General features: G+C 29.1%; 5 protein-coding genes and 1 long non-coding RNA gene across 7 annotated transcripts in view; 2 read left to right on the top strand and 4 right to left on the bottom strand.

Annotated features, from left to right (window-relative positions):
• LOC122714093 (26S proteasome non-ATPase regulatory subunit 1) overlaps positions 1-2,553 on the bottom strand; it is an 89,842-nt gene extending 87,289 nt beyond the window's left edge. Inside the window, exons 1-8 of the mRNA XM_043935115.1 lie at positions 2,434-2,553; positions 2,064-2,181; positions 1,809-1,978; positions 1,519-1,727; positions 941-1,408; positions 637-863; positions 312-564; positions 2-190 (exon numbers count right to left, since the gene is read on the bottom strand). Of these exons, the coding sequence (XP_043791050.1) occupies positions 2-190; positions 312-564; positions 637-863; positions 941-1,408; positions 1,519-1,727; positions 1,809-1,978; positions 2,064-2,181; positions 2,434-2,464 (1,665 nt within the window). The 5' untranslated portion in view covers positions 2,465-2,553. The remainder of the gene's footprint in view (position 1; positions 191-311; positions 565-636; positions 864-940; positions 1,409-1,518; positions 1,728-1,808; positions 1,979-2,063; positions 2,182-2,433) is intronic.
• A 248-nt stretch (positions 2,554-2,801) lies between these two features.
• LOC122714080 (transcription initiation factor TFIID subunit 9) lies at positions 2,802-4,070 on the top strand. Of its 2 annotated transcripts, none has more exons than XM_043935101.1 (3): positions 2,802-3,049; positions 3,164-3,613; positions 3,852-4,070. In XM_043935101.1, exons 1-3 carry the CDS (start codon positions 2,911-2,913, stop codon positions 3,989-3,991), a joined length of 729 nt encoding a protein of 242 aa, XP_043791036.1. In that variant the 5' UTR covers positions 2,802-2,910; the 3' UTR covers positions 3,992-4,070. The 2 variants fall into 2 exon arrangements, with proteins under 2 accessions (XP_043791036.1, XP_043791035.1); XM_043935100.1 differs by having other exon boundaries at positions 3,849-4,070.
• Positions 4,071-4,491: 421 nt separating this feature from the next.
• LOC122714086 (cilia- and flagella-associated protein 20-like) lies at positions 4,492-6,293 on the bottom strand. Its single transcript, XM_043935108.1, has 4 exons — positions 6,210-6,293; positions 5,716-5,910; positions 5,314-5,546; positions 4,492-4,903 (listed from the first exon to the last, which is right to left on the bottom strand). The coding sequence occupies exons 1-4, from the start codon at positions 6,291-6,293 to the stop codon at positions 4,492-4,494; spliced, it is 924 nt and encodes a 307-aa protein (XP_043791043.1).
• A 333-nt stretch (positions 6,294-6,626) lies between these two features.
• LOC122714090 lies at positions 6,627-10,985 on the bottom strand. Its single transcript, XM_043935111.1, has 3 exons — positions 10,806-10,985; positions 7,355-7,548; positions 6,627-6,849 (listed from the first exon to the last, which is right to left on the bottom strand). The coding sequence occupies exons 1-3, from the start codon at positions 10,983-10,985 to the stop codon at positions 6,627-6,629; spliced, it is 597 nt and encodes a 198-aa protein (XP_043791046.1).
• LOC122714056 (oxysterol-binding protein-related protein 2) lies at positions 10,851-16,547 on the top strand. Its single transcript, XM_043935057.1, has 9 exons — positions 10,851-11,442; positions 12,763-12,961; positions 13,036-13,145; positions 13,992-14,150; positions 14,468-14,668; positions 14,860-15,049; positions 15,761-15,877; positions 15,974-16,191; positions 16,407-16,547. Exons 1-9 carry the CDS (start codon positions 11,408-11,410, stop codon positions 16,507-16,509), a joined length of 1,332 nt encoding a protein of 443 aa, XP_043790992.1. The 5' UTR covers positions 10,851-11,407; the 3' UTR covers positions 16,510-16,547.
• Positions 16,263-17,707, bottom strand: LOC122714057. The gene is made up of 2 exons (XR_006346567.1): positions 17,176-17,707; positions 16,263-17,095 (listed from the first exon to the last, which is right to left on the bottom strand). It is a non-coding gene; the product is annotated as an uncharacterized LOC122714057 (long non-coding RNA).

The following is a 17,707-nucleotide window of genomic DNA, read 5'->3' as shown; positions in this document are numbered from 1 at the left end:
CCGCAACCATATCCTCGATTGCTTGGGTTGATTTCGATCCTAGCATGACCATACCCATAGCAATACCTGCTGCTTCGCCAGTGACAGCATCATCTTGATAAAGGTTGAATTTTAACTGTTCATATACGTCTTGTCTATGAGAGCCCATAGCAGCCAGACCCAACCCTAGACAACCTCCATGACGAACCATCTGTGAACAAAAAACCACGATAAATTGTAGTATATGTAATATTATTATATGGTTTCAAGCTCTACTTTATTGCTCGAATGATTTTATAACTGTATGTTTTTATGAATTATAATATACATACCTCATTCTGCGCATCCTTCAACTGACCAAGTAAGTAATCCGTAATTGCTGCACCGTGATTTGCATGAATAAGTCCTAATGCATACAAACCACCTCCTTCGGAATAACCAGCTCCCGCTCCTGAATCACGCGGAAGATAAGATTGCATTAAAGCTAAAGCTTCTTGTTCGTGACCTCTATGAATGACTCCTAAGGACGCTGTCGCTGTTAATTTCGCCCAGTTCGTGGCTCTGGCTAACCATTCTAAGTTGTCTCTGAAATACGAATAAGAAAATAAAATAAAAAAATAAATTCTCAAAAATAACAAATAAAACAAATATAATTACCTTAAAAATTGATCACTTGTAGTTCCAGAATGCATGTATGCATTCGCGATTACAGTGGCAGTATGACAAATAGACACGCGTATAGTATCTTTAGTGTTTTTCAATATCAGCATATCCGTATGATTACTACGAATTAAGAATTGGAGATGCAAATCGATCGAAATTTCACCACCTAATATGCTTGATAAAGCATCTACACGTTCTTGTTGCTCACGTTCTTCGGCGTTCTAAATAAATGATACGATTAGATTAATAAACTATTAATATATATAATATAATTTTTTTTTTTATTTACAAAACTTACCAAACTTTCGACACTACGTTGGGATTTCTCCTCAGAAACTGGTGTAGTACTTTCAGTTTCCATTACAGGTGTAGATTCAGAACTAACAGCAGCTTCAGTAGATACTTTTGCAACTGGTTTTACAATTGGTTTAACCATAAGAGCTCCTGGAATGGGAGCTGTTGCCCTCAAAGCTTGTAAGACACGTCCAAGGAATTGTTGAGTTGCCGATTCGTATAAATCAAATGCAATTTGATAAGCCATAAGAACACAATCTTGAGAACCTTTGCTCAGTCTATCTAATAATTCGGCAACAGCTAATGGATCATCAAGGAATATCAAGCACTGACACATATTGACATAATCTGGTGTTCCCAAGTTACGATAAAGGCTCACTAGGCAACGAAGAACAGTATTACGAAAACCACGATTCTGAATAAGGCTCATAACAACTTGGAAGGCATAAGATAACATGCCACTAACATCATCCTATAAGAAAAATATTTATAAACTTAAATATAAATTAGTATTTTATTTTTTAATACATTTAAATTATTAAAATTAAATTAAATATTTAAATTAAAATATTAAAAACTTACTGATTGCATAATTGCAGCTTCAAAGATATCCATTCGTCTTGTTTCAAGAGCAAGACCCAAAGCTTGACGATATTGATTATCATCTAAACATCTCTGAAACATTCTGTTTACAATTCCTTCTAATCTTGGATCAATTCCTTTACTAGTTGGTGGCAATTTTCCTTCAGCTTCCAATACACGTTGTTGAGTATAATAATCAATACATTTAGCTGAAATAAAAACAAAATAAATAAAATAAATTGTCTAATAAAATTTAATTACTAAAATTACTAATAAAAAATTGCTAATACCTATGGTAGTATCAACATATTCATTGCGGGCATTAACATCAAAGAGTTCCCCAGCTCCCAAAGCATAAGTTAAAGAATCTTCAAAACTTCCTAAATGATAATATACTTTACTAGCAACTAATGCAGCTAAATCATGTTGAGGAAATGATTTATCTTCATGAAGAATTTCACTGAAATATATAAAAAACTTTTGTCAAATCTATTATCTCATCAAAACTATATAAAAAATTAAATAATAATATGTAAATTACATACATCTTTTCTATGGCCTCAGAAATTTCAGGCCAAAATTCATCTACTATCATATCCAACTTTTTTAAAGCAAACACCTTTAATTCTGGCATTGGTTCCTCAAGAAGAGAAATGATACCGGCTGAAAATAAAATAATAAAAATTAAAACCAATCAGTTAATTAAATTAAAAAATATAAAAGTTATAAAATAATTTAACACGTATTTTTTTATCGACTGTATTTAATATTTCGAATACAAAATTAGAGGTTATGGTCCATGAGTTTTGCAAATCATTGCATGTATATTAATATAATATAAAAATTTATTAACAAAATTACAAATAAAAAAATTAAGTATACGTTATAATAATATATTTAAAATAAATAATTTACCTGCTGATGTAATATTCATGTTGATTTTCATACAATATATATTCCTTCGGCAAAAATTCCAAAAGACAGTTTTGATTGTAAGCCACAAGCCACGGACTCGTCAACTAAATTCAATTGAAATATACTACATGCCGTTCTAGATTTAGCCACCTTAATGATGAAAGAACTATAAATCACGTAACAAAATTTTCAAATTTTCTTCAATTTTTTTTAATATAGTTATTTTTTAATAAAAAGAAAGAAAATTTAAAAAAAAAATATGAAAATATTGTTAATAATTAAAAAAAATCTATAAATGACAAAATTTTAATCTTGGAAATTCGGACTTTAGTGTGGTAGCACTGCTTTCAATGGCGTATACTTCATAATTTTCTGTAGGATTTTGATTAATAAAACTAATCAAAATCTAAAATACATGTAAGTTAAAATTAGTATATAAAGTATAAGAATATTTATAAGAATATTACATTTCTTAAAATGACGGAAAAAGCAAAAACTATGAGTCATGTAAAACATATTCCAAAAGATGCCCAAGTTATAATGTCAATTATGAAAGACATGGGTATTACAGATTATGAGCCAAAAGTTATAAATCAATTACTCGAATTTACATACCGTAAGTATTTGCAATTTATTTAATGTATAAAATAAGATATATGATTATGTATATTTATTCTTTTTTATTTTCTTTTAAAATATAAATTATAAAGTAATAATTTGATTATTTTAGGTTATGTTACTTGTATATTGGATGACAGTAGAATATATGCAAATCATGCTAAAAAGAAATTTATTGATTTGGATGACGTTAGATTGGCAGTTAAAATGCAATTAGAGCGTACTTTTACAAATCCACCACCTAGAGATGTATTATTAGATGTTGCTAGGGCCAAAAATAATATACCTCTTCCATTTGTTAAACCAAGCAATGGTCTGAGATTACCACCTGACAGATATTGTCTAAATGCCACAAATTATAGACTTAAAAATGCAACAAAAAAAGTAGTTGGGAAACAATTACATTCTTTAGTTGGAAATAACATTCAAGGTGGTCAATCTAAAATCAAAGTAGAAAGTAATAAATCTGGTCTTTCTATTGTCAAAAGGCCAGGAACACTTGCAACTGTTGCTAGAACTCAAACTATTTCTATGCCAAAGCCTGTTTTAAAATTTTCAGCGGGTAAATATATAAAATTTTATAAATACATTAAATATTGATTTCTTAATTATATTTTATTCTATAGATCCCTTCCGAGCTCTGCATTCCCAAACATCTATTCCTTCTATCCATATTTCATTAAGAACCCAAATACGTAAGATATAAAATAATTTGATTAATAATAATAAAATGTTATATCCTATTGTTCTTAATATAATTTGTATTATTAATTTATATTAATTATTTAACGTTGTAGCAGGAGGAGGTACTACTGTAAAAGCACAAGTATCTAAACCAAAAATTCAAATTTCCTCAGGACAAACAATGCCCCCTGTAAAAATGGAAGTTGAAGAACCTATGAAAAGAAAGAGAGAAGATGATGATTATGATGTACCATAATGTACATATAAAATAAATATTAAATATTTATGTTTTATTACATAAAACAATATACAATGTCAAAATAATTTTATTTCTTTATGCAATGTAATAATTTTTATAATTTTACCTTTCTATAATTAAAATTAAATTTAAAATAAAATTATATATTTTTATTAAGAGAATACCATAAAAATATATGATTGTAATAATGAAATTTATGAATTTTATTACCCATACCAATATAATTATATATATTAATAAGTATTTATTATATATCACAATTTTTTGCATTTATTTTTCTCCTAAACAAAGAAAATAAATATCAATTTTTATTCATTATAAAATACTTTCACTAAATAATATAAAATATATTTAAAAAAATAAGATAAATATTTTAAATAAATTAATAGAATCTATTCAATTTCAACTTATTTACAATCAATTTTATTCAGACTATTTTAAATCACACGAAAATAGACGTTTTATTCATTATATTTACATAAAATCAAAATTATTCATTATGGAACTGCATATTCTTCTTCATCTCCTGGCTCTTCTGCTTCAGTTTCTTCTTCAGTAACGTATGCAGTAGGACCTATTTCAGCTTCGATTTCCTCTTCAACTTCTTCTTCGGCTTCAAATTCAGGTTCTATAGCTTCCTCCTCTTCTTCATCCACCTCTCTTATTTCTCTTGGTTCTATCTCTGGGGGTATCTCTTCTACTAATTCTTCTGGTAATTCTTCAGGCTCCTCTTCCTCTTCTCGTTCCTCTTCTGGTACGCCTTCGAAAGGTGGTGGCTCTTCAATTTCGATTTCTTCCGGTGGTTCTTTCTTTTCTATTTCTTTCACATCTCTTTCTCGAATGCATTTCTTTCGGTGAATTGGCAGGAAGAGTTTAAAGTCTTCTGGCAATTCATCTTCGGAATATAATCTATTCGAGAAATATTAAATAATAAAAAATAATAAATATTTTTTCAATACTATTGTGTGACAAATTGTGTCATAGTGATGCTAAAAAATTTACATATTCTCACGCTTGGATTTCATAAAATGAAAAAGTCATTAAAAATATATCATTGAGAAAATATAATTAAAATTATTTATTTATCAACCTAGAAGAAACTTAAGCCACCTAAAATTAAATGAAAAAAAAACCTGAACTGAACTGAACTGAAAATCTTCTTAACTGAAAATCTTCTTAAAAACATTTATATATAAGTAATTATTTAATATATAAGTAATTATTACGATAATATACATACATATTATGTATAATTATTTTTATGATCAGATTTTAATTTCGATTAACTCAATATTAAAAGAAGAAAGCTAATTTCCTACCTGTCCGCAAAGTAGATACGTCGAATCCTACAGTTTGCATGGATCTGTACTCGCGTAGTTTCCATATAATTTGTGCCATACGCTCTTCGCGTGAAATCTGACAGATTAAATTGAATTTGATTCCAACCGCCAGATAAACCGATCGGCATCGACGTGCAAAATGGTCGAACCCGAGTGGTGCTTTGAAAATTGCTCATTCGAAATCTTCTGTGCATATCTTTATCATCGAGTATCTGTCGAATCGAAAACGATAATGCAAATTTTCCTTTCTTTTTTCTTTTTCTTTTTTTTCTTTTCTCTAATTCGAAGCAATTTTAATTTTACCAAATATATTGAAATCATTTTTTCAAAAAAGAAATATAATAAAAAATCTATACGAAATTTTTTTCATGAAAAATTTACTGTTATTTCGAACGTGAAGTACTTCTTCATATTCTTGATAATCATGATTAAAAACGGAAGTTTAATGCCGAGGGAAGCTTTCCTGTTGCCACGAGGACAGTAAATGTAAGTTGTTGTGACATTGGTTCCGGCTAATTCCAAAGCTAAAGATTTCACCTCATCGTCCGTTACTCTTCGAATATAACCATTCTTCACCTATTCGCAATAATTTCACTTTTCAGCTCAATTTCAATAATAAATAAAATAGAATATATTTTTTCACATAATTTTTTTGTACAATAAGAAATTCTTTTCATGGAGATCAAACTTTAATAACGTAAGCAAAATTAAATATTTTCTTTATCCATTGATAAAAAATAAGATAAAAAGAAATTAATTTTATTATTTTAACACAATAGAAAACATCTTCGATTATTACCAATAAAAAAAAAAATTAATCCAACGTAATAGAATATTTTTTCTCCTACCCTTTCCATCACTCATTAAAAACTTACATGCATATCCCATAATTCGAGCGGTGACGATCCACAGCTGTACAAAATGGACATAAGTCCGTGTTGATACTTGTTACGAAACATAATGCTCCTCCTCTCATCGAATGAATAAAAAAAAAATAATCGAAAATAACTCTTACATTTCCATCGTATCCTTATCTCGAGAAAACGTCACGTTTAATCGTTTTAATATAACGCGAGAATGTATTTCTTTGTTTCGTTCGTCGGATCGAATTTGTTTTCACTTCTAATTTCGCTCCACACGCCCTGTGTCTTTCAAACTCACGAACGAAGGAAGAAAATAGACTCGCCCACACTTTGTTCAATGTAGAAACTCTAGGTTTATTCGATTGCACGTGTCGTTACATATCAAGCACAATGAACGTTGGGAGGACAATATAACGAGGTGTTGTTTCGTTATTTGACACGGAGAAGTTCGTTGATGTGACGTCTCTCGTTCTTGCTTAGCAAATCGGGGACAATCAATGTCTCCTGTGGTATCCCAAAGCTGAATACCCGGTCGATCCTGACGCTATCGATGGCGAACATCTGCATCATCGCGAAATGCATTATGTTGCGGTTCATTTGACGTCTGATCTGCTTCCTGGTCTTCTGTACACGGTGCCGGCAGACCACGTAACTTTTAACAGATTAAACGTTTTATAAACACTGACAATGGAATAATCGAAATTTTTTTAGAGAAATTTAACATTCGAAATAAATTTCTGAATTGTTGAACAATGAAATGAAAAATTTGAAAAATTTCAAATTTATTTCGAGAATTAGATTCTTTTTTAACATCTTTTTGATAAAGTTTTTGAAACTTTTTACAAATCATTAATTCATTAATTATATATATATAATTCTATTATATTTTTTTTAATATTATAAAAAATTATAAAGAAAAATTGAAGAATTTATCTTTTATATTTCTTTTATTATATTACATTTACTTATTTTTTAAAATATTTTAAAAAATTCCAGTATTCAAAATTGAAAGAGAAAAAATTTTTACTTAATTAATATTTTTTTCATAGAAAAGTAGAAAAATCAAACAGCTATAAAATTCGTCTTAGAAATAAAATACAGAAATTAAAAAAGGTATATTACATTTTATTTATTTTTATGAATGAAATTATTCTTACTAAGGAAATTTTTTAAGAGTGGTGTAACTTGGATGTATGGAAACATCGCTTCTGTATAATTCCGGATACAATTTCATGTGTTTCGTTAAATATCTCTTAACACGTGGTTTCGTTTCATTTTCCTTTTTATGAATGTCATTCGATTTCTTTTCGTTATTATTTTCGGTCATCTTCTTCTGATTAATCATTTTGTCCTATAAACTACAAAATACACACAAAAATATCGATTCTTTATTATAACCGATTTATCCATCAACGAGGCCCAATATTCTCATTTATTAATATTAATTTACAATCCAATCAAAATATTCCAATAAAAATGAAAAAAAGAAAAAAAAAATATTCTTCAACAATTTTCCAAAATATTGTTTAAATATTTTTTCATTATTCCTCGATTTGATTGAAATTAATCACGATTTTAATATTACTCACGTACGAAAGAAACTAAAATTTTGGAATAAAAAAGTGTCGAATGAACGAAACGTGATGATCGCGATAAACGCGAAACTTGGACTGGAGAATTTTTCGATTCGGCGAGTCTGGCTCGTCTCTCTCGTTGGATCCGACGAAAGTTGGCCGATCTGTAACGAAGTGAGCCCCTGTGCCTCGTACGGATATCGATTTGGTTTCCAGGTGAATCAATAGAGAGATTCGGTTCATTCTTATTGCGATAGGTTTGTCTGTAGATGTCGGACCATCGAATTCACCACACAGATCCATTAATCCATGCTAATTAACCGCGAGAAGATTATGCGGTAACCTTAGGAATTTCCGGAGCGGGATAAAGTTGTTCTCAACTCATCGAACGATCTACGATGATTTGAATTACATTTATAAGATGGACGATCGTTCGTTAAGATATTTGTTTGAGTAAATATAATGAGTAAATAATAATAAGTAAATTCGATTACTTTGAGAAGGATTAAATGGAATAGTGAAATTTTTATCATATGTGAAATCATATATATTAATTGTAATTTTGATGAGTGATTTTTTTTTAAATTTTTAATTAATAATTATATATCAAATTATGAAAATCTTGTATATCGTTATATTGAATAAAAAGTTTTAAGAAGTAATTAGTGTATAATTAATATTTAATATTAATTATAATATTAATTATAAATATTAATTATAAATTCAATGGAGAAGGATTTTTTTAGAATAATTTTGTGAGGTGACTTGCATTTCCGATTATTTTATATATAATCGGTTGATCCTTAAGATAAATAAACCTTATTTTATTCTTTTCCACGTTTTCTTTAAAAAATAATAAGAATCTTTTTTTATATTCAATAATAAGTTACTTATGCAGCAATTCAATATGATTTCTGCATTCGCATATAATATATAATCAACTCTGGATTGATTTTCTTATTGTTAATATTTATATGCATAAATTGTTACATATTCATGAACTCAAGAATAAAGAAATCTATTCTCAGTCAATCACACTTCACGTCACTTGTCTTTATACAGGATACAGATTCTAATGCACTTAAAGAATAACCATAATCTTGCTTTACGATTGTGCAATCTCAAGAATTTCAAATGATTCGATTCCTTAAAATAATTTGATAAAAAAAAACAAACGATTTACAATAGATTTTAAACTATCTTTTACCTTTTACAAAAAAAAAAAGAAAAAAAGAAAGAAAAATGCAGATTGCCTTCAAATTTCCATTTTTTTAAAAATAGTTAAAGCAATTAGAATCGTTAAACTCTTTAAAAATTTCTAATGACTTGTATAAACTTAAATTTTCAATTCCACAATTTCCATTTCATCTTTACGTTAATTAACAAAATCAAATTTTGTAAATCGTCAATCATCCCCTACCTAACACCATTTTCAACCAGAAAACAACGAATTTAATTAACCGCCATCGTATGAGTCCATTGAAATTGCTTTCAAGAGCTACATCGCGTGCCATTGTTGGACGAAATAGACGAGGAACACGAAGGATATTTATCGAAGGACTATCGAGTCCTCGAGAAGGGCCAATCACTCGCAATGGGATGTTATTGCGGCCCACTCTTAGCGGTGAAAATTCTATTGCAATTAACGTGGACATGTCGTTAACAACTTCGTTACCGCATCGATTAAACGGTGCATCTTCGGTAATCGGTGTGTGCACCAATCGATAAACGTGCAAAACAACATACTTGGCTCGAACTCTTGCCCTTTCGTCTCCACGCGTTAAACGAAATTTCTTTGACACCGCGCCGTAATTACTCGAAAACCGAGTGCTCGAGTTAATCGAGGGACGTGGTTAGGAAATTGCGAGGAAAAATTAACTTACGGCCGAGTTAATCAGGGGGACGAAACTTATTAAAGTTGTTTTTTAAATTTTTTTTTTAAGTAACGAGATATTCGAGTGGCTACAAGTAACAGTAAGAATATGTAAAAATTGAGTTGCGCTCTGCTTCACTTCGTGCAATAGAAATTTGATTTGATTATTAATATTAAATAAATAATATTTTGAAAATGTTCTTTTGAAAATATTCCATGGATATATTAATATCTCTTATATTGTATATATGTGCGAACTGAAAAATTATAAAATTTGAATATTTCAGGTAAAATCTAACTTAAAATCTAAAAATAATAAGTAAGTAAGTTTATATGTAGATAATTGGAATAACTACAACATAACTACAAACCATGGATCAATATTGTATGCTTTTCTTATGGAAATTGCATTTCGGTATAACATGGCACAAAGTGCTCGTTAAATTGTGAAATACAGATTTCAAATATTTAGAAAATTAATTACAATACAAAAGTTTAGATCGTGCAAGAACCCATTAACTACATATATCTATTATTAATGTTTTTTGAATAGATATTATTAATTTACAATACCTAAAATATTCTATCTAATTTATAATATCTAAAATACAATAACTCTCGAAACTTTCGAAACTAAAACTTAGATTACTTATTTTTCTCCTTTTTCTTCTTCTCTTTTCTTCGTGTAAGGAATACTATTAAAGGAAAATTATTTACTTCTAAAATTCTTCGATATAAAAAATTAAATTCCTATTACTTACTTCTTCTCATATAAACTAATTAAAATAAATCAACAATCTAAAACAATCTAATTCAAAACAACTTAACAAAATTCTCATAGCTTACGAGTTACCAGAAATAACAGAATAATAAATCACTCCAATTACCCGTTTCTTCCTTTTTAAAAATTTCTAGCGCTATATATCTATTTTTCAATCCTCGTGGAAAAAAAAAAATGAAGAACATTAATCCCACAACTCTGTTGAAAATTCAAATGCGATCATCTCTCGCCCAATTCTGCGCATGCGCCTATCAAATAACACGGTACGTCCACAAGTAAGGGCCGCAATAACCATGCTCGAACTTATTGATATTTTACGTACATTTGAGAGCGCGACACGAGTGAGACAGTTGCACCGTGGGCAGTTATACGTTCTATACGTGTGGGAGTAGGATACGCATATGGACAAGAGGATGCGCCAGAGACCTCGTCACGCCCGCATGCCCAACGTGTGCAGTGTCCGGGTGTACAGCTGATCGCCGAGTTCTGTACATTCCCAACGCAACTGAGAGCGCACTGTGACGCGTTGATAGCACATGTCGAACGGCCAGGTTATCCATTTGGGACCTGAATCACGTTTACATAGATTAATCAATTCGAAATCGTGTCAATAGCAATCGTGTACGCAATGTTGCGGTGATAGCCAGGTGTGTACACGTTTGGAGTACGCGAAGGGACGTCTTTCACCCTCTCCCCCACTTTTAGCCGCTCGTTCATCCGTGTGTCGTTCACTGTATCGTTCTTTGTACCGTCCCTTCGTGGGATGTACGTGTGAGAAATTAATTATAACACGGAAGAGAGGAAGCCAACGATGTGGCGTGAATCAGCGCGTCTCGTGGACCTTTGATCCCTGTCGGATGTGCGTGTAGTCGTAGCGTGTGGTCGTTTAGAGAGGGTGGATCGAGAGGACGAGCCGCGTCGAGCAGATCCAGGAAGCCACTTTCGAGGATAGCACGGTTGGCCACGCTCGACAGGCTTGTTTATGATGGCCAACGAAAAGACACAGAGACCGTACAGGTGCGTGATCGTTTGGTCGTTTTCAGGGATCAGAATAGTGGGGCTGAATGAATATTCGAATGAGGATTGCGATTGCCGGCCACGAAGCCGATTTCTGCGAAGCACTTGAAGAGGATGATGAGCGATAGACGTCGACCGATTTGACGATCTTATTAAATTGTCTCTGACAATTGTTGCTTGATACCAAATGATTATTGGTTGAGTAGTTGAAAAGTATGAATATTGAACGTGATAAATTATATTGTTCGTTTTTCATTTTAGAAAATTTAATTTGAAATTTGTTATTAAATTGTATTATCGTATCAATATTAATTTTAATATTGTTGCTATAATAGAAAAATTGAATTTATATTTTGATAGTATATTGGTAGTTGTTTTTATTTTGAATTCTTAAATTCAAAATAAAACTTATAAAGTATGTTAAAAGTAATACTAAAGATAGCAATTTTGATAATAATATTTATCATTATTCTAATTTTGTTAATATAATGAATGCTATTGAAATTAATATTATGGCAAAACTTTGATAATAATTTCAAAACTATTGATTATAATATTAGTTACGCAGTAATGAGTACATATCTATTTTTAGAAAGATCTTATCTTTTATCTTTAATCTTTAAACTTAACAAGTTATAACTTTATATTTTATCAAAGTTATCTATTTCAATCAAATATCATCAAAATAAAAGATCAACAATATGGATTTGTCATCTTATTATTTTATAATCTACACTTTTTAAGACGTCACTTTCTTAAAATTTTTTAGATAACTGTAATTAACAAAGGCATCGAATGTTTTTTGAATAAACATTGACTATAATTTTGATCGATTATAATCGTCAAATTTTGCCCGATTAAGGTTTCAAATGACGTAATTGACGACCATGTTCGGTCAGATTGTAGCTGATTTATTGATCCCGATTAAGTATTGTTACCAAAACAACTAGTTTATAGGGCAATCGATTACGTTTTGCGCATTGCTTCATATATATTTTTAATTTTTTATTTCTAAGATTGAATAGGACTATCATTTTCCATTTTCTATGTTTTTTAAATAATCAAATAGTAATCAAGAACTACTTTTATATTTTGAAAAATATAAATTTATTAAATTATATTATATCATTAATATTACTATTAGAAATTTGTTTAATTTCTAATAGTCTAATTAATAAGAAGAAATAATGTAATTGAAACGATAAATTACTGGTCACTAAAATATAAGTATTATTAACATTCTTTTTATTAATGTTGCTTGAATTAATCAGATTATTATTTAACCAATCGAATTATTAAAAGTATCATTTTCTTTTTAAGAACAACGTTACCAGTGCCAGGTCACTCGGAAGTAAATCTATGCTCGGTGTTATCACTGGGCAAAGATCTTAGCAAGATCACTATGCCGGTCATCTTCAACGAACCGCTTTCTTTCCTTCAACGTGTAGCCGAATATATGGAATATGCTAAATTGCTTAAACAAGCTGCCCAAGAAGAAACTCCTATTAGAAGGTTACAGGTAAATTTTTTTTTTTTAATCGAAAAATCTTTTTTTATCTAGAAAAAAAATTTATTAAAAGTCGATGATTACAGTACGTCGCTGCTTTTGCTGTAAGTGCTTTGGCTTCAAACTGGGAAAGACTTGGCAAACCCTTCAACCCGATACTTGGAGAAACGTACGAACTGGAACGTGAAGATTTCCGGTAAGTAATAATAAAGTTCAAGCCACTAGGAAATTCATAGTTCTAGTATGATATAAATGTTAAAATTAATGATTTATTTCATGATAGATTTCGAAAATAGATGTAGATTTGGAAATATTATTAAAGTATTAATTTAATAATTTGATAATTTTATTAGATAATAATAGTTTGATAAATTTTGCAATACAATATATATATATATATATTAAAAATAATAGATATATTATTTTCTTAAAATGTTAATTTATAATTTTTTCAAAAAAAAATGAACAAAAGCAGTTGAAAATCGCTACTCTGATAACTTTTTTGACTTTTAAAAATATGATCTAAAAGTATTAATAAATATAATTTTTTTATTCTTGAAAGAAATTCTTCAAAAATAAAATATTATATAATTTTTCATCAAATCATTGAAGTAATTGAAGATTGCTTCTTTATCGTGGCAGTAAAGCAATTACCATGGATAGATAGGCACAAAAAGGGTCACAAACCAGCGGATCAATTTACCCCTCTTGCATTTAATCTTTGAAAAGAGATTCTAAAAATAGAAAATAAGTTATAGATAAATAATGTAAAAATCGATATAATTGATTTAATCATCAAATGCGAGTATTTGTGCAAATATTTTTTTTATAAATGCATGTATAAAAGACATATGAAGGTCAATTTTATTTTTCCAGAAAAGATTAATATTATATTATGTTGTACTATTTACAATATTTGCTTGTCAAGAATAACAAAATAAATTAATTATTACTTTCTTAAAGAATAATATGCCAGATTTATCTTGTGCTAAGAATGCGTTAAAAAATTAATAGAATATCAAAATTGCAATTATTATTTCAGAATAGTTTGTGAACAAGTATCACATCACCCACCGGTATCCGCGTTCCACGCAGAAAGTGATGAATTTGTATTCCATGGCACCATACATCCGAAATTGAAATTCTGGGGCACATCTATAGAGATTCATCCAAAAGGCATTGTCACTGTCGAACTTCCAAAGTAAATATATTAATTTTTCAATAATTCTTTTTTATGAAAATCAAAATTACTATTATGAAAACAAAAATCGAAATACAAAAACAAGTATATAATTCTATCATCTCCTCTTCTATAAATACATCTAGAAAATTCTGTATATATATATAAATAATATATTAATAAAAATATAAAAAATAATTAAACATAAGAATTCTAAAAATACATTGAAAAAATTATAAGAATTAATTGTAAATAATTGTATTCAAATAATACAAAAGCAAAAAGAATAAGAATATAGTCATATTAAAATTCCATTATCAACTGTTTCACATATGCAGATGGAAGGAAGCATACACTTGGCAAAACATCAACTGTATACTGCATAACGTACTCGTGGGTCAATTATGGATGGAACAGCTCGGTTCCTTGGAGATCAAACAAAGCGGTGGAGCGAACTTGAAGGCAATTCTTTCCTTCAAGAGTGCCAGTTGCAATGGAAAAGATCTTCACCGCGTCGAAGGCTTTATAATGGATCAAGAGTAAGCTGGTAACAATTTATTATCACTTGAATTCAAAAATATAATAACGATGACTGTATCGCAAATCGAATTGCATGCAAAAGTATTATACATACGATATACATTCTAATAAGTCTAAAAATATATTAATAAATATATAATATAATATATAATAAATAATATTTTAAATATTTAATATATTTTATGTCTAGAAAGAGGAAACTTCTTTTTTTGTATGGAAAATGGACAGATAGAATAAAGGTGTGCGATCCTTCTTTGTACGAAGAAGCGTTGGAAAAAGTGAAACGTGATGCCAAGAGTCCTCAGGGTAGTCCTGGTCACAAGAAGGTTCTTGCAAAATTGCACAGCCTCAAGGTTGGAGCTTTTAAACCTTCTCATCAGGTATTTGGAATGTTAATTGATTTTAAAATGAAAATAATAAAAATAATGAATAGAAATAAAGATTAATTTTAATTAATACAGAGAAAAAAATAAAATTTAAATAATTAAAATATGCAAAATAAATAAAATATTCCAATTTATGTAATTTATATAATTGTTTCATCTGATTCATTGATTTTATATATTATAAATTCGAGGTAAAAATTCCGCTTTCCATTCATTTTTTTGTACCTTCAACTTTCAAGTGTTTTAAAAGCAAACTATATATAGAACTTTATATTTTATCCCTATTTATACGTATCTTCATTCATTAAAGCTTTGCATATTCAACAACTTCAACAAGTTCTCTTTATGAAAAAAAAAATTTCGTCATGAGAAAAGTAGCAAATGTTTTACATAATTTATGAACGATCTTAGTATCATACTTTTCTTCTAAAATATATTAAAATTTTATAATCAAAGATGAATAAAAAGTTATATTGAAAGTATTTTTATTGAAAATATCAGAAAAACATTTGAAATTTTATTTTTAATCAAATTAAAATTAAAAGATAAAAAATATTATAAAATTATAAAATTTTATTAAAATTATTTTTAAGAAAAATATTCGAAATTTTATTTTAAAAAATTTAAATATTTCTTAATAAATAATTAATCCTAATTATATTTTTGACATCTTAAACTTTCTTTTTATTTTTTCGATTGTTTAAGGATGCAATTGATGATCCATCAGCAAGTATAGACGGAGATGAAACTCCAACGATCGATGACATTCCTGGATCAATTACTCTTTGGGAAGCTACTCCGAGACCATCTAATAGTTCAGAAGTAAATAAGAACCTTTTTATTATATTTAATTATAATTATAATTCTATTCGATATCTTATTAAACTAATAATTAATATTTATTCAATCGATTTCCAGTATTATCAATTCACAACGTTTGCAATGTCGTTAAATGAATTGACATCGGAAATGGAAAAAGTGATATGCCCGACAGATTCGAGATTAAGACCGGATATTAGGAAATTGGAAAATGGTGATCAAGATGGAGCTGCGACTGAAAAGATGAGACTTGAAGAAAAACAACGGGAAACGCGTAAATCTCGAAAGCATAAGAAAGGAGAAGAATGGACACCTAGGTAACAAATAATTAAAAATAATTAGTTTTTTATGTTAAAATTATTTAAAACTTTTATAATATAATAATTTATATATATAATAATTCCTTATTTGCATAACGTATATAATAGTAATATTTTTATTTTATTTCATGAATAATATTCATTATAATTTTTCTTCTCTATGATACTACAGATATCGATTATCCGTTATGTAAACTTTTTATGTGCCACAGGTGGTTCCAATTAGCCATGAATCCATATACAAATCAAATGGATTGGTTATATCGTGGAGATTATTGGGATCGTAACTACAGCAACATAGAAGACATATTTTAATAAACGTGGATACCCTTATTCGAACGGAAAAACTAACAAATAACGAAATATACTGTTCTCATAAGGAATATTTATTACAAGTAGAATTAAATTGGTTGCTTTTTAACAATGACATCGCATGAATTTTGTATCGTTGGTCGATTTACAATTCTCAAAACAATTTAAAGAAATCCTTGCTTATGTCATCGTTATAGCTATAAATAACAGAGAAACAAACAATTATAAGATGTAAACATAATACGTGCTCTTCTAAAGATTCTTGAAAATCTTATAAGAATAAGAAGACAAAGCGAAATATAAAAAAAGAAATGCTTTCTTTCTTGTGACATACAAGTACCATTGTGTTCCAGTGAGATGAGGCGTACAATCGATCAATGAAACGACAATGCGAGATGCGATACTTCAACACAAACAGATCTTCCATCACGAGGAGAAAAACTTTTGTACAATATACAGCTTTACACAATACATATATGTGTCTCCTCGATAGTGCAATCTTAATATATTGTACACACAAATATTTCTCAATACACGAACTTGTTCACAGATTCTTTCGAAGCGACCAAGAAAGGAATTGTTATTCAAACTATGCCATAAAAAGATGAAAAATCATTAAATCTCTCAAATCCAATCTTCTCTCGAAGAATTGAACGAGCAAGCTTATACCTCGTAGAAAAATTCCGTATGCAGGTCGTACGTGCATAGTCTTTTTTAGGTAATTAAATAATACCCTGGTACTCAATCTGTGAGTGCCATAGTAGAGGTTAGGTAATGAAACGAGCCAGATGAAACAATTTCTGCTGGTTGTTGTTCGCATGCGAAATTTATCGCTGTAATCGCGGCACCACGCTTAAACATGGAATATCGTGTAACTGCAGTTTTGTAGATTTACAAATAACACTTAGAAATCAATGTCTGTATAAAATGTCGCGCAATAACGAACGAACTTTATCACCCAAGCGAAGTGACCGGATGGTTCGCCATGACACTTCGCATGGGTAGGTGATTTTCATAGCGCGAAATTTAAATTACAAAGTCCATTGTAGCATTATTGCTATAATCGATATTTGCTGTATATATTACGGTGAACAAATAACAAAATAGTAATTTTTTTATAATACACAAAAGAAGCTAAATATATATGTGACATGACAATAAAGTTTCGAGAAAATAAATTCATTTAAAAATTATATATATC

The sequence above is a fragment of the Apis laboriosa genome, unplaced genomic scaffold, assembly GCF_014066325.1.
Source record: "Apis laboriosa isolate Shangri-la unplaced genomic scaffold, ASM1406632v1 scaffold27_cov151, whole genome shotgun sequence".
NCBI lineage: Eukaryota > Metazoa > Arthropoda > Insecta > Hymenoptera > Apidae > Apis > Apis laboriosa.
Note: the sequence above shows the minus strand (reverse complement) of the source record. Positions and strands in the feature narration are given on the sequence as shown.

Excerpts from the sequence above, each read along its gene's own strand:
- LOC122714080 (XM_043935100.1), top strand. The coding sequence starts at position 2,911 with ATGACGGAAAAAGCAAAAACTATGAGTCATGTAAAACATATTCCAAAA. Across the intron at positions 3,050-3,163 it reads ATTACTCGAATTTACATACC|GTTATGTTACTTGTATATTG; the intron begins GTAAGTATTTGC and ends TGATTATTTTAG. Across the intron at positions 3,614-3,848 it reads TGTTTTAAAATTTTCAGCGG|CAGGAGGAGGTACTACTGTA; the intron begins GTAAATATATAA and ends TTAACGTTGTAG.
- LOC122714086 (XM_043935108.1), bottom strand. The coding sequence starts at position 6,293 with ATGTTTCGTAACAAGTATCAACACGGACTTATGTCCATTTTGTACAGC. Across the intron at positions 5,911-6,209 it reads TCGAATTATGGGATATGCAT|GTGAAGAATGGTTATATTCG; the intron begins GTAAGTTTTTAA and ends TATTGCGAATAG. Across the intron at positions 5,547-5,715 it reads ACTTCACGTTCGAAATAACA|ATACTCGATGATAAAGATAT; the intron begins GTAAATTTTTCA and ends TCGATTCGACAG.
- LOC122714090 (XM_043935111.1), bottom strand. The coding sequence starts at position 10,985 with ATGGATAACCTGGCCGTTCGACATGTGCTATCAACGCGTCACAGTGCG. Across the intron at positions 7,549-10,805 it reads TGCGTATCCTACTCCCACAC|GACAAAATGATTAATCAGAA; the intron begins GTATAGAACGTA and ends TGTAGTTTATAG. Across the intron at positions 6,850-7,354 it reads ACTCTTAAAAAATTTCCTTA|TTACGTGGTCTGCCGGCACC; the intron begins GTAAGAATAATT and ends ATCTGTTAAAAG.
- LOC122714056 (XM_043935057.1), top strand. The coding sequence starts at position 11,408 with ATGATGGCCAACGAAAAGACACAGAGACCGTACAG. Across the intron at positions 14,151-14,467 it reads GTCACTGTCGAACTTCCAAA|ATGGAAGGAAGCATACACTT; the intron begins GTAAATATATTA and ends TCACATATGCAG. Across the intron at positions 15,878-15,973 it reads GACCATCTAATAGTTCAGAA|TATTATCAATTCACAACGTT; the intron begins GTAAATAAGAAC and ends ATCGATTTCCAG.